This window comes from Neophocaena asiaeorientalis, unplaced genomic scaffold, assembly GCF_003031525.2.
Source record: "Neophocaena asiaeorientalis asiaeorientalis breed wild unplaced genomic scaffold, Neophocaena_asiaeorientalis_V1.1 scaffold496, whole genome shotgun sequence".
Classification (NCBI taxonomy): Eukaryota; Metazoa; Chordata; class Mammalia; order Artiodactyla; family Phocoenidae; genus Neophocaena; species Neophocaena asiaeorientalis.
The window spans coordinates 2,080,247-2,095,786 of NW_020174375.1; the positions used below are offsets into that span (position 1 = coordinate 2,080,247).

Below are 15,540 nucleotides of genomic sequence, written 5' to 3' on the forward strand. Positions count from 1 at the left end.
TTGAGGGCAATCATTTTTTGTAATAGACCCCTTATCTCCAAAGACAGGTAAGGTGGGATGGGGTACTGCCCTTGTAGGATCTGCTTCCGCAGCTCGTGGGCGTCTTTTCCCACAAAGGGCCGGCATGCAGTTACCATGGTGTAGAGCACTACTCCCAGGCTCCACACATCCAACGCAGGGCCGCTGTAGCTCTGCCCCAGCAAGAGTTCTGGGGCAGCATACGGGAGTGTGCCGCAGATCGTGTCCAGTTTGGCAGTGTCATCAAACTTGTTGCTGAAGCCAAAGTCTGTCAGTTTTAGATTCATGTTAGAATCAAAGAGGAGATTCGGTGGCTTCAGGTCCCGGTGCACGATACCCCTCTGGTGGCAGTGCTGCAGGGCGGAGACCAGCTGCTGGAACGGGCCTCGGGCCTCCGCCTCTGTCATACGGCCATGGTTCACTAAATAGCTGAACATGTCCCCCCCACTGAGGTACTCCATCACGAGGAACAATGTCTCCTCCGTGTCAATCACCCCCAGCAGTTTTACAATATTGGGGTGATTCAGAGCCTTCATGTTGCACACTTCCCGGAAACGTTCCTGGAAAGTTGATGAGCTCTGACGCCTTTTCTTAATGACCTTGACAGCCACCTGTGTCCCGGTCAGAATGTGCCGGGCCAGCTTCACTTTAGCGAAGGTGCCTTCACCAATGGTGTGGAGGATCTCGTAATCATCAATATGAGCCTCCATGTCAGCAGAGTTGGCTGTGAGGCCCTCCGTCATGGTGACCTGCTAACGACACTGACTGACAGCACTAACTAGCAATGCTAACTATGCTAACTAACAGTGCTAACTGTACCAACAGCGCTGACTAGTACTAACTACACTACCTATGCTAATAGAGTATTAACTACACCAACGACGCCAACTATACCAACAGTACTGACTGTGCTAACTGTGCTAAGCTTGCAGGACTAACTAAAAGTAAGATAAAAATGAGAAAGAGAACAAAGGCACAAAGGAATGCAGAAGAAATGGAAAGGAAACACCAAAAAACTGAGAAGAACAAATTTAAAACTAAAAGAAATGATAAAGAGAGAAAAATAAAGAAAAACGAGAAAAAGGCAAAGAACAAAGAAAAATGAGAAAAATCAAAAAGGGTAGAGAAAAGAGTAAAAAAAATCAACAAAATGGCAGAAACAAGGAAAAAACAAGCTAACTGTGGGTCCAAGGCCGTCAGGTCACCAAAAGCAGCTTTCTGGGCTCTAAGGACAAAATACCTGCACCCAGCTGGGTTCTTGTGAATTACATCACAGTGGGGCATTCTGAGGTCAGAGCAAGAAATGGACCCATCACCGCTGGGGATAAACCACAGTGGTTTTTCTCACTTTTTGAGTTCAAGGCCCCTTTACACTTAGGAAAAGGGATCCCAAAGAAATTTTTCTGTACGTGTGTTATTAGATATTGGTATTCACTTTGTTATAAATTAAAACCTGCAGGATACTTCAGTGGTCTTTTTATTTCTAGTTTGAAAATGTGTAATAGTTTTAAAGACCTCATAATGTCTACACTTGAAATATTCAATTCCTTTTCCTTAAATTCTGGTCTCAAAATAATGTTACAACTTAACTGACTTCACGATACTATACAAAATGTTCTGTTGCATAAGACACGATAAGGTACATTATGAAAGTCTATGAAGCTGAGAGAAGATTTGCCAGGAAGGTTGTGAGCAGATTTCTCATCAGGAGCCTCGGAGGCCAGATGGCATGGCTCAATGTACTTGAAGTGTTGAAGGAAAGAAACCGTCAACCAAGAATCCTATATCTAGCAAAACTTTCCTTTGAAAATGAGGGAGAAAACAAGACATTCCCAGTTAACCAAGAGTCGAGAGAGTTCTTAACCACCAGACCTGCCTGCCACAGGGAGTTCTTCAGGTTGGAGTCAAAGCCTTATGAAGAAATAAAGACCTCTGGTAAAAGTAGATAGACAGGCGATGAGAAAAGCTAGTACTATCGTAATTTAGGTTTGTAGCTCCACTTTTTGTTTTCTATTTGATTTAAGAGACTAATATAGAATAAAACACATACAAATCAAAAAAAATCCTTACCACTATCTGATATTATAAAACATATTTGTTAATTTGTTAATTTGTCTTCAGCACTAGAATGTATTTTTAATGAGAGTAGGGGCTTGTTTCATTTATTATTCTATCCACAGTACTGAAAACTGCACATTGTAGGCACTCAAAATATTTGTTGAATGAAGAAATGCATGAATATAACCATAAAATATTCTAATTTACATAAAAATAATGCAATTAAAATATACTAATTTATCTCTGTACAGGAATTATTTTTAGATTCCTATACAACTCATAACAATAAACCTATTCTTTAGAAAAAAACATAAAAACAAGTATAAATGAATAAATCTAACTCTTTTAATGACAATCCAATTGACCTGAAAAGTGTTTGATTTTTTTTTTTTCTCAGTTGAACTGGAATAGTTTTAAAATCAAGCTGAACTCCACGACTCACAATAGCCAAGACATGGAAACAACCTAAATGTCCATCGACAGAGGAGTGGATAAAGAAGATGTACCTATATACAATGGAATACTACTCAGCCATACAAAAGAATGAAATAATGCCATTTGCAGCAACATGGATGGACCCAGAGATTATCATACTAAGTGAAGTAAGTCAGAAAGAGAAAGACAAATACCATACTATATCACTTATATGTGGAATCTAAAACATGACACAAATGAACTTATCTAAGAAACAGAAACAGACTCACAGACATAGAGAACAGATTTATGGTTGTGGGGAGCGGGCGGTTGGGGGAGGGAAAGGCTGGGAGTTTGGGATGAGCAGATGTATTATATATAGAATGGATAAACAACAAAGTCCTACTGTATATCACAGGGAACTGTATTCAATATCCTGTGATAAAGCATAATGGAAAAGAATATGAAAAAGAATGTGTATATATATATATATATATATACACATACATATACTCTCTCTTCCCAGTACCTTAATATACTAGTCATTCATTCAACATGCACTTACCACACTGAGAAATACTCACAGTACCTAACCAGCTAAGCCTGTACTATCACTCAGAAGCTCTCATCTTTTTTTCAGTTCAAAGTATTAGCTTTATATTTATGGGTAACCTTTTTATTTTTTCCCTCTTCTCCAATAGTAGGCTGTTGACAATTGACTTTTAACGTTTACTGTAAAACTCAGGATCAAAACTTCTCTTGCAATCTCTACTTAACCACATTTTTCCTCCCTGTGGGTTCTGATCCCTCCAGAAATAGAGACAATTCAAATCTCTACTTCCTCTGCCACTACAGAGCCTGTCCCTGAGAGCTTACTATTTAACAGTGTAAATAGGACAAGTAGTTTGCAGTAAAGTGGCTAAGGCAATTTTTTTAATATTTATTTCTTTTTTTAATTAGTTTTTATTGGAGTATAGTTACTTTACAATGTTGTGTTAGCTTCCACTACACAGCAAAATGAATCAGCCATACATATATATATATATATATATCCCCTCCATTTAGGACACTACAGTGCATTAAGTAGAGTTCCCTGTGCTATGCAGTATGTTCCCAGCAGTTGTCTATTTTACACATAGTATCAATAGTATACATGTGTCAATCCCAATCTCCCAATTTGAGGAAAGATCCTGATTCTTCCCTTTCTCCCCCTTCCTTAGAATAAACAGGCTGCTCCATCTCTCCAGAATTTTTTTTTCTCCTAAATGCAGGTGCCAAAGAATGATATGGAATGATACATTTCTTAGATAAAAATATTATAAATAATGTGAATAATCTGACAAACCAAATTTTGCATCTTTTTCAATTCTAGGATTCTAACACACTATATTTGTATAAAGAAGATAATTCAAATTAGTTTTAATCTCCTATTACAGCATTACTGAACTTCCCCACATTCATAATAGCATTTTATACTACAGGCATATTCAGTAAAAACCATTCACTGCTTCTAAATTTAGTCAATATCTCAATAACTTACAGAATTCAGACTTTTGTTATATTTCCAACCTATGGGCATGTGTGATAGAATATTTTGTTGACTTTTGATAAAATTCTATTAGTCAAATATAAGAAAATATTTCTTTGACAATTATCAGCACATTTTCAATGTTAGTGAGGTGAAACATCTGGTGAAAGGGTTAGCATACATGATGGGTCCTTTTCTAAAATAAAAAAGGAGATGAGCAGAGAAGACACTTTCTCAGAAATCCCATATTTTCTCCATAGCCTTGATGTCTGCAGTTCCAGGAGCTGCAACAAGATAGGGCCTTGCCAGGTACTCTGAATGGCACAGTACCTTGTGACCCAGCAATGTTTGAATAATTTTCATCTCACGAGAAGTATCAATATTTACAATAGTAAAAACAAAAATTAGAAAACATATGAAGGTCCAATCTGGATGGCTGAAATAAATAACAGTACTGCCATACAATGTCACGAGACTTTACACGTGATGATGTCACTTTATACCCTTCAAATAGAGATGGCTGTAGAAACTGTTCAGTGAAAACAGAAGATGGCAAAGTATCATGCATGGTTTGAGTCCATTTTTGCAAAAAGATGTGAGTATATGTAGAAAAGAGTATATCTCACACTTATAACAGTGGCTTTCTATGAATGACAGGATTTAGTTCATTTTTTATTTCTGCTTTATAATTGTAGAACGTTTAACTCTTTGTAACTAGCATATTTCTTAATTTTTAGAAACAAATGCAAGATGTGCATTTGTATTTCTGAAAAAAAAAGGCATTTCTTCCCAAGAAGAAAAAACAAATACCCATTTTGATTTTCAAAACACCCTGGACATCCTCTTAGAGCGCTTATCACATTAAATCAGTTATTTGATTACAGTCATCTCCCTCGCTATCTGCAGGGGATTGATTCCAGGACCTGCCAAGGATATCAAAATCCACCAAGCTCGAGTCCAGTAGTGGGCCCTCACATCTGCAGTTTCCACATATGCAGATACTGAGGGCCAACTGTATTTATTGAAAAAAATTCCCATATAAGCGAACCCGTGCAGTTAAAACCCACGTTGTTCAAGGGTCAACCTCACTTAGTCTTCCTAGCCAAACTATAAGCTCCTAGAAGAGCAGTTATTACTTTCCACCAACACCGCTGTGTTTAGCACATGGCACATTACAGATGCTCAACTGATTTTGACTGCCTATTTGGCTTCTTGCTTTCACCCACTATCCTCTTCCTCCCCTACCTGGCTCTAGTTGAGTTACCTTCACCTCTGTCAGGTGCCATAATGTCTTTAAGATACCATAGGGCAAAAGCTGAAGTGTCTGCAGATATCACAATGAAAAATAATTTGGGGTCAAAGAGATGCCATTTGGCAAAGTAAGTTGAGCCGCCACTAGAATCTCTCTCTAAATACTGACCTACATATGTACAGTAACACTAAAATAATGGAAGCTGAGGGTGCAAGATGGTCTGGGGAGGCAGAAAGTACTGGATTTAGTAGTGGAGGGTCTCTATGAGACGCGCACTTGAAGAGCCACTTCAGTTGAACTACAGCAAAGAGCTGGCATCTCTCTGTTGTGCTTCTTTGGTATTACGCTGAAAACCTGACAATTTCTAGCCTGTAACATAACAAGTGGAACTAAGATTTACATTTAGTAGTATATTTAGTAGTTTAGTAGTTAGCTCACTTTATGGAATTTTGGAACTAAGTTTCTGCTAGCAACAACCTCCTTACCGCCCCTCAGAAATCAGGGGGCTCATTCCACATCCTGCCTCGCTAACGCCTGCTAGGGTTCCTGGTCCGCACACCCCCTTCCGTCCAGGACAGATGCCAGGATATCCCTATTGGAGGAAATTAAGGGAAGCATTCTGGTTGGAAATGGGAACTAGGGCGCTTGCTTTGAAGCCACACGCGCAGAGCAGGGATACTGTTTTCACACCGAGAGTTTTTGGTTTTACACGGGTAGTTTAGTGGTTAGGAGCACTAAATGGCTGGCGGCCTTCATTTCCTAACTCTCTACTCAGTGGCTGTATCATATTGGGCAAATTACTTAACTTTCTGCGCCTAACTTTTCCATTTGTGGAAATGCAAATAACAATATTACGTTCCTAAGAAGGTTGTTGTGAGGAGTATATGGACAAAGTATCTAAAAAAAAGTGCCTAGTACATGGTAAATGCCATGTAAATGTTCACTCTTGATAATATTTACGTAGATTGCACGTTGTAAAAAGTGTATGTTTTAAAACATTACATATATGTACATATAAATGTTTATATATATTATATATGTACATATATATATATCTTATAAAAACATTTTTAAAAGGAGGGATTGAGGATGATTATCAGAAAAGGAAGCACTGAAATTTCTTCCAAGCGCTTCTCGGCATCATCGCTTTTCCCTCTTTGTGCTATAGACATAGGATCCTTTCTCAACTCTTTGTACCTCCTCATGTCCCCTGCTAATTATCTCTGCTACCAGCAACTATTCTTTCCCTCAGATCATAGCCTCGAACCTCTCACCTGTCTGTGGACGTCTGCAATGGATTCTGTACATCCCTCTGTCTCTATCTTAACCAACGTCAACTCAATCATTGTCTCCCTCTGGTAATTATTTACTAAAGACAAAGATTCATGAAACACCCGTTTTGTGTCCCTGTGTGACTCGTAATCAATTCCCACCAACCTCCTTCCTGATTGACACTGCATAATTTCCCATAAATTTGGAACTTTCCTAGATTGTATTTCTTTTTGAGATTCTGCATGAAAGGGCCAAGTTATTTTATATTTTTTAGGGGTCATACACATAACTTCTAGAGCAAGAAGTTTTTTTGGTTTTAATATGTAAAAAGACAATTTTCTTATACTGGTATTTCAAAGCTGGGAGGATTGCTTGGATAGTTGTAAATATGAAAGTAAGTATCTTAACCTATATTTTCTAAATTCCTAGGTTATGTGTAGGGATCACAATTAGGCATCCCTTCTCCCATTAAGCCTCAGAGTTAAATTTTAAAATCAACACACGGTTATGGTCAGGTATGTACAAAATCATGGTAGGCAGAGCAAACTATTCACAGATTGAAGTAAGTTTTGACTATAAACGCGGTGCTAACATTAATGAGAAAGCCAAGCTGAGGAGAGCCTGGCAGACATAGAACAGAAGAATCAGAGTGACAAACACTGACAGTGTTCCTCTAACTCCTAGCCATGAAGAAGCCGCCCTGAGAAACAGATGGTGGTATGTGGCAGATACATCCCTTATTGACAGGTAATCCTGCCAGGCACAGCCTATCCTGTTTCCTTTGAACTCTGGAAGCGTATAACTCTCCTTGCCATGACAACGTGACATCAGCCAAACTTCTGATTTAGATTCTCAGATAGTTTTCTGTAACAGTTAGAGGATGCACTGGTCACGCCAAAGCAAGCATCCTGCAAACTTAAAAATTACCTACATATTTTATTTAAATTAGTAGTCTGGCAACCCAGTTTATTTTCCAATGTCAGTATTTTCACATCTTAGTTTCTGGATTTCAAAACAGAGAGCTAGACCCTAGACTATAATAATTTCACTAAATTAATGTAGATCTGTGAGAAATTCTCACAGAGAATTGATGAGTTACCATGCATCTGTATTCAAATATTTATAAGATAATGTTTCCCAAATTGTAGATGAGAAATGTTAGGAAATAAAGAAGAATTACAAAGGTTAATGTGAAAAAAGAAGATTAATGATTTCTAAATTGGGTGTAAGTGAAATAAATCAATGATTTGTTTTGCATATCTTAGATTTCCTTTCCATACTTCGTTCTTGCCAGTATGTGGGGAGCCCAAATTCTAAGAGGGAGAATGGAAGTGCCAAATGGCACACAGTTGTATGAAGGGATGACACTGGTCAAGCAAACTAAGAGCTCCCTATATGGAAATCTAACATGGAACATCAGTTGTGGCCAGAATTAAAGATACCATCGAATGAAAATATCCAAGAATTATCTCTGTAAAATCTGAACCTTTAACATGGAAAGAATTCTAACAAATTTCAGATATATGAAATCTATAAGATACTCTCATAATTTTTAATTCTCTTCTCGAATAAAAACATTAATTTCCCATTGAATTACCTCCTTTGCATTTTTTTTCACTCATTCACACAGCACAAGTTTATAGAACATCCGCTAAATTCTAAGAGCCAGGCTGGACAATTGGACTGGAACCACAAAATACAATCTCTCTCTTTGTGTGGAGTTCACTCACATCAAGGTATCTGTTCATTGAGGTACAAACCAAGGACAGGCTCCTGTGTCAGCCTTGTCCTGACTCTGTGAACCAGGCCACACCACAGCCTACCTTGAGCTATGGCAATCACATGTGTGTTTTAATCTCCCTCTCCCTCTCCTGCTTCTTACTCATCTTCTCTTGCCCCAACCCTCTCCCTCCCCCTCCCCCTCCTCTTTCTTCTCCTCTTCTGTCCCCTCTCCTTCCTCCTCCTCTTTCTTTTTCTTCTTTGGTATGCAGTCTTCCTTTTGAGGATTCACCTCCAACACACACAGTCTGCCAGGCGTATAATTCTTTTAGGGGTTTGAATGGGTTCACAAGTTTTACAGAAATAGTTTAGTTTTTAAATTTTAACGATAATTTTATTTTCATAATAATATAAAAGGAAACATTTTGCAGTAATAATTCGTAACTTAAATGTTTTTTTCTTTTCTTTTTACAGAATATATTTCAGCTTCTTCAATTATTTTTTTTCAAACTGAGATCCTTAGCACCCAGTAGGGACCCAAGGACATAGTCTAAGGCATCAATAAAAACGGGTCTCTCAGAAATACTACTCTAAATCTAAACAGATGATTCCATCCTCTGCCCTAAAGAAATTGTTTACTTAACTAAAACTAAATGCATGGAATTACACTGCAGAAACTAGTCTTTAATCTGATGCTATCTATGGTTCCAGTACAAATTGAAGACAAGGATAAGATGGGTTCTTAAGGAAACAGAAAAGATTACCAGGTCTTTGTGACATTCACATATTGAATACCATGAATTTGTATAATATCACTTGTTCAGCTCTTTATATACAGAAAAAATCCAAGGTTCAATAAAATGGCTTAAAATTCATCCCTGCTAGTACTGCTCTTCATTGCCAAGGAAAAGTTGTTGATTATTTGCCAGAAAAATATTTTCATGCCTTTTTAAAACCACGAACAGCTTTTAAACATGAAGTGTAAGTCAAAGATTATTCAGAATGCCAGCTGTTTAGAGGTATCAATCTATAAAGGAAATTTCTCTTCCATATTTGATTTCTACTCAGTTTAATTTGGGTAGGTCTGTTGAAATAGAAAATCTAAAGAAAAGTATTGATGAGAAAATGTCTATCCTACCCTTAGAGCCACGCTTACAGCTTGTTAGTCCTGAATCTGGGCATATCACAGAGGATATGAATGTTGAAAGGATATTATATTCCTATCCCTCTCTCCCCCAGAGTGTGCTGAAAAGAAAGGCAGTGGATATCACGCAGATTCAGTGGGAGGCTTGAACCCTTTCCAGAGTCCCCAGACACCATGGTACTGAAAGTGCCAAACTTTTAATTCTAGGTTGCCTTCCTCACCCTAACACAGGACAACAATTTCTTGAAAACAGATTTTTAAGTTCTCTCCCTGTTTTAGTTCTGACCATACAACTTATAAAATATTGCTTCATGATATATGTGTATTTGCATTTAAAGTTAGGATGTCATTCACTTACCATGATAAATTAGATACAGACATTGTAGCAATTTCTGGAGGACTCTTGTGGCACAGTCTTCTCTTGGTTTCAGAGTAGGGAATGAGTAGATCAGGCAGACAAGGCCACCAGGAATTCTAGCTTGGCCACCGCAATGACTCACAAACCACTTAGTTACTCACAGTCTGAGAAGACCTGGAAAGAAAAGGAAGAAAATGATATCTTTAGTACCAGATCTATATAACTTTTCACAGGTTTATTTCATCCAGGTCAATAGTTTTGTCATGGTATAAGTCACACAAAAGAAAATATGAATTTTTTTCTTAAAATATAAGACATGTCATAAACCAAAGAAAATTAAATCAAGTTTGTGATGAGTTGAATGCTTTTTCTTGAAAATAAATTGAAAGGTTAATAAAATGTTAATTCTCTGAAGTAGAGAATACAAGGAGGGAAGAGAATATATTTTTTAGAGGCACTGACCTTTTTCCCCATAGGGTCAATCAATTATGCTTTCTAAATCAGTTTTATATACTTGTGATTAAAAAGATCAGATCAAGATCTTGATTAGTCAGTAGCAGATACTGGAAAAAAAAAAAAAGCTCCTTGGCACAAACTGTTGTCCTATCCAAAGCTTTAATAAAAATCATTCATTACTACATCCGAGCAAATGAAAATTTATGATGAGTAACACATGGGAGGTAAGCAGTGTGTTTTTACATAACAAACAGTTCCACACACTTTTTTGCAGCATATACTGTGTACAGTGTTCTATGATCTTGAACCAAAAATTTTCTGAGGGTTCAATTAATTCCATGATACTATTTTAGGCACTTTCATTAGTTCAGGTCATTAATCCAGTAGTGTTAACAAACATTCATTGAACATATACTATGTGCATTTAGTCTATCCTAGGTACAGCTCAGGGATAAAGATAAATGGCACATGAATAAGACATTGTTCCTGCCCTCAAAAAAAGTTTTATGTAAAAAAGATACTTGTAATAAAATAGGATAAGAAAGGTTTACACAGAGTACATGGGAGCACAGAAGAGGGACTTCCAACCCATTCAAGAGATTTGGGAAGGATTTCTAAAGAAAACATGCCCCACACTACTACCACTAGGTTTGGCTGCAAGTTTCAAAAACAAATCTTGAGTCTTAACAAGTCCAAGGTGCATATAGCAACTCCGTGGACACCAGAGATGTAGGCTCCTTTTTTGTTGTTTCATCAATCTCAACAAGTGGTTCCCCATCATGCTCCAAGTAGCTGCTGAGTCCAGGAAGTGTGTCTGCATCCAGCCAGCAGAAAATAGGAAGAGGGAAAGAAGGATGCACCCTAAAATTTACGCATGAAATTTCTACTTTCATTTCATTCACTGGAGTGTAGCCACATGACCACTCCTATTCTAAGGGAGACTGGAAAATGCAGCCATTATCCTAGGCAGCCATCTGTCCAACCAAATACCAAGGTGCCTATTAGAAAGGAAGAGGGGGAAAGTGGGTCTTGTGAGAAAACTAGCACTGTCTGCCATCATGATTGAGACTCTGTGACCTTTACCCCCAATATTTTATGATGCTGCACCTACTGCAAAGTGACAAACATGGGACAGAGGGGAAGTGGAATTGATCCATTGTTCACTGGTAACTTTACATATTTGATATGCAATTTTAAATATCAAACTTCTTCAGTTTTCTTAAGTCATTCCTAGAATCAACAAAATGTTTTTTGTTCCCTACTATTTACAAGGCCCTAACTAAGTACTAAGGACACAAAGATGAATAAAATATAGTCTTTGCTCACAAAGAATTCACTGTCTAACACAGATGCCATCACGTAAAAAAAAAAACAAAATAAAATGCATGCTGAAAATCGTTGTGTACATTCAAAGGTATACAAGAAGCTATAGGGGAACAGAGAAAGTACCATAATTCTAATGGATTCTAATTTTAATAGACCCTGCCTGCTTGTGGCGTAAGCAGCTAGAAAGTCTGTATCTTAAAGCATCTTACAGTCCAAGAAGCTTTCAAGTCCATCCTACCCTTGGGTAATTGTTAACACATATGGGCTTACATCTATTAAGGATATGGGAACCCCAAATTCTGCTCCCCAAACTGGTAACTGCAAACTCTCACAATCTGTATTACCTGACTCTTATCAAGGGTTTGGTTACCACCCCTCCCCTCCCCCCCCAAAAGTATGTAATACTGTCTGACACAATTCATCCTTCTAGATATTCTTAATTCTATCTTTAGAGAAACGTATGCCTGGATGTTATTATTTTAATACCTAACTAAATTACTTTTACTGAATTATACTTTGGTGTTTGGCCAAGAGTTTGCACTGAGGGACATCACTGAAGAAAATAATAGGTATCAGCTAATAGCTATCAGCTATTAGGTGAAACATTAGCCAACACAAAAATATTGCCCTCACAAGTACTCAGTGGAAAAATGTGCCAGATCTCAACATAGGGAAAACCATTGTTCTAAATGTCTGGTTTGCCTCAATCTGGTTTGCTTGAACCCTATTCAACAACAGGGGCGCATTATTGCAACTTACGCTTATTTCCTTGCTTTAACTTATGGGAAGCTTTGAAACAAATTTATGATATTTCCTTAAGAACTATATAAGGCCTTGAGGTCTGCTTTTTTAGTGCTAATCCATTTTTGCATTTTTTGCCAACTTTAATCTTTAACCTCTTTTTGATAAACACACACACGTATACACACTATATTTATGTAAATACATATAAAACCATCCCCAACTCTATTTTAGAGTGATAAAGGGCATAACAAAGACCACAGTTCCAGATATGTTTGCTTCTGCAAAATTAGGAAATAACATGCAAAGAAATTTGATCCAGGATCTTTGATCAAGCCATATGAAACTGTTGTTTTTGTAGGTCAAAAATGGTCAAATATTGTCAGTGTACATGGTACTACTTAATATAAGTGAAGAGTCGACCAAGACAGCCTCTTATCATTCCCTTCAGCCTGACTAAACTTTAGACAGGCTTTTTCTTGACTGTGGGCCGCTGACATCCCCTTTCTTAGAACATTCACCTTAGAAAAATTGCCATCGTAAATTCATTCTCTGCCCTTCTTCCAGCCTCTGGCCAGTTTTACAACCCAGGAATGTTCTTCTCCAGGACCTGAGAGCCATCCTTTTGAAATGTAAATGTAAAGGGAGATAGCACTCTATTGCCCACTCTCTGTGGGAGGACAGGAGCTTAACTTTCATAAGTACCAATCAGCAAAGACAGATGCCTAATCACATTGACCAACCTCCCCCTAATATCTTCCAGTATTTTTCTACTAGCTCATCCCAGCACTAAAAAACCTTCCTGACTTTTGTTTCAGCAGAGTTAAGTTCAGTCTCTCTTCCCTATTGTAATAGTCTTGAATTAACTCTGTCTGGTTCATTTTTCTTTAAGAGAGTTTTTTTTGTTCTTGTTGTTTTTTTTTAATCTATCTATTTATTTATGGCTGCATTGGGTCTTCGTTGCTGCGTGTGGGCTTTCCCTAGTTGCAGTGAGCTGGGGCTACTCTTCTTTGCCGTGTGCAGGCTTCTCGTTTTGGTGGCTTCTCTAGTTGCAGAGCACGGGCTCTAGGCGCGCAGGCTTCAGTAGCTGGGGTACACAGTAGTTGTGGTGCATGGGCTTAGTTGCTCTGCGGCATGTGGGGTCTTCCCGGACCAGGGCTCGAACCCGTGTCCCCTGCATTGGCAGGTGGATTCTTAACCACTGCAACACCAGGGAAGTCTGTCTTTGAGAGAGTCTTGTTTTTAGTCTTTAAAGTTCAGAAAAATTTCCTAAGGTGCTGGCAATATTGTTAAAAAGCATAATCTTTTCTTAATGTACTTTACCTGCAATCACTATCAACTTGGATTTTAATAAGCTTATATTAAATGTGGATTTGTAAAAAAAAAAAAAAATCTTAAAGAGTTGAATTTTTCTGACTTTAAACCTAGATGTTTATAAAAATAAAATATTTGAACACAAAAAAATTCATAGTGACGATTCAAAATTACAATAATCACTCTTTCATCTTGGTATTCTGGCATCTTTTATTTTTATTTGCATCTTACAACTATCTTATTTATTTCTCCAAGGATATGCACCTTGAGGTACTCAGTAAAGTTTACTGAGTTGAAAAATGCACACAAAAAAAGCCTGCTATGTTTGTATTTTTTTTAATTTAATTAATTAATTAATTTATTTATTTATGGCTGCATTGGGTCTTCCTTCCTGTGCAGGCTTTCTCTAGTCGCGTTGAGCAGGCGCTACTCTTCGCGGCAGTGCGTGGGCTTCTCATTGTGGTGGCTTCTCTTCTTGCGGAGCAAGGGCCCTAGGTGCTCAGGCTTCAGTAGTTGCAGCACGGGCTCTAGAGCGCAGGCTCAGTAGTTGTGGCGCACAGGCTTAGTTGCTCTGCGGCATGTGGGATCCTCCCAGACCAGGGATCAAACCCGTGTCCCCTGCACTGGCAGGCAGATTCTTAACCACTGCGCCACAGGGAAGTCCCTGTTTGCATTTTTATGATGCAGAGTTTTTCAAAGGCCTTGTTAGTGGGCTTGTTATTCTCTTAAGTGACATTTAAACAATTCATTGCTTATCAGTGCAAACGTTCCAGAGGAGATATCTTTATGATCTTCAGGCAAGTTTAAATTTTCTGTTTATTGTGATGATTTACAATCTTTATACTAATCCCAGTATCAGTCTCCACACTGAAGTATGAATTTATAGCTTTCAGCCAAAATTCTAGCACTACTAAGAGCCACATTCGCCCCTTTGTCAAAAGGGAAAAAGAGTATGTCTTCATGGCTATGGAAATGTTTCAAAATATATGGAATGATTTGACTGTCCCCGAATGCCCAGCCAGGATTGTAAGTTGTAAGCAAATGCACAGCTGTACCCTTTAGGTTACTCTTTTAGCCCAATGTTAGGGAAAATGGCATGTGAATTTAATACAAGACCCCTCACTTGGCAGATTCATTAAAAATGTGAATAGGGCTTCCCTGGTGGCGCAGTGGTTGAGAGTCCGCCTGCCGATGCAGGGGACACAGGTTCGTGCCCCGGTCCGGGAAGATCCCACGTACCGCGGAGCGGCTGGGCCCGTGAGCCAGGGCCGCTGAGCCTGCGCGTCCGGAGCCTGTGCTCCGCAACGGGAGAGGCCACAGCAACTTGAACAAAACAGTGGATTATTGGGATTATACTTTAACAAAATAATTCTTTTAATCATTTTATTCATGAATAAGATTCTAGGCTTCAAATCCAGCTGAAAGGAATACTATATTCTCATACGTTCATTTAGTTGAAATTACTTTGTCATTTAGTTATATAGCATTAAAGAATTTTTGTAAAGTGATTTGACTTAAGCAAAAGAAGTGTTTTCATAACCTAGTCCATAAATACAGATACTTTTGTATCTTTAAGATGTTAAAATTCCATAAATATCCGTTTAAGCAATCTACCATACAGTAAAAGTATGTTTTTATATATCCCATACTTAAGACAGTAAACCTATAAAAAGTACTTGGAATAGGAAAGGAAAACGATTAAGCGTTTTTGACCATAAACACTATTGCGTGTACATAAGTGAATCACATTGCTTTGCCTACAGAAAAGAGAGCTTGGAGCTCAAAGGTGATACTAAACATTATAGGATAATTTCAAACTGGGTGAGACCATTGGATTTTGTTTAAATGATGGATCGTGCAGGTAATGAGGTACACATATACTCTTATTCCACTAAAGGTATTATAAGAAATAACAGGATAAAGTGAAGAATAAAATGCAT

The 15,540-nt window shown here is 38.0% G+C and overlaps 1 protein-coding gene across 2 annotated transcripts in view; it reads right to left on the bottom strand.

Annotated features, from left to right (window-relative positions):
• The window catches only part of OXR1 (oxidation resistance 1), a 447,043-nt gene that overhangs the window by 359,152 nt on the left and 72,351 nt on the right, over positions 1-15,540 (bottom strand). For both annotated transcript variants that reach the window (XM_024756318.1, XM_024756317.1), the window contains exon 2: positions 9,764-9,937. In XM_024756318.1, coding sequence (XP_024612086.1) covers positions 9,764-9,786 — 23 coding nt within the window. In that variant the 5' untranslated portion in view covers positions 9,787-9,937. The remainder of the gene's footprint in view (positions 1-9,763; positions 9,938-15,540) is intronic.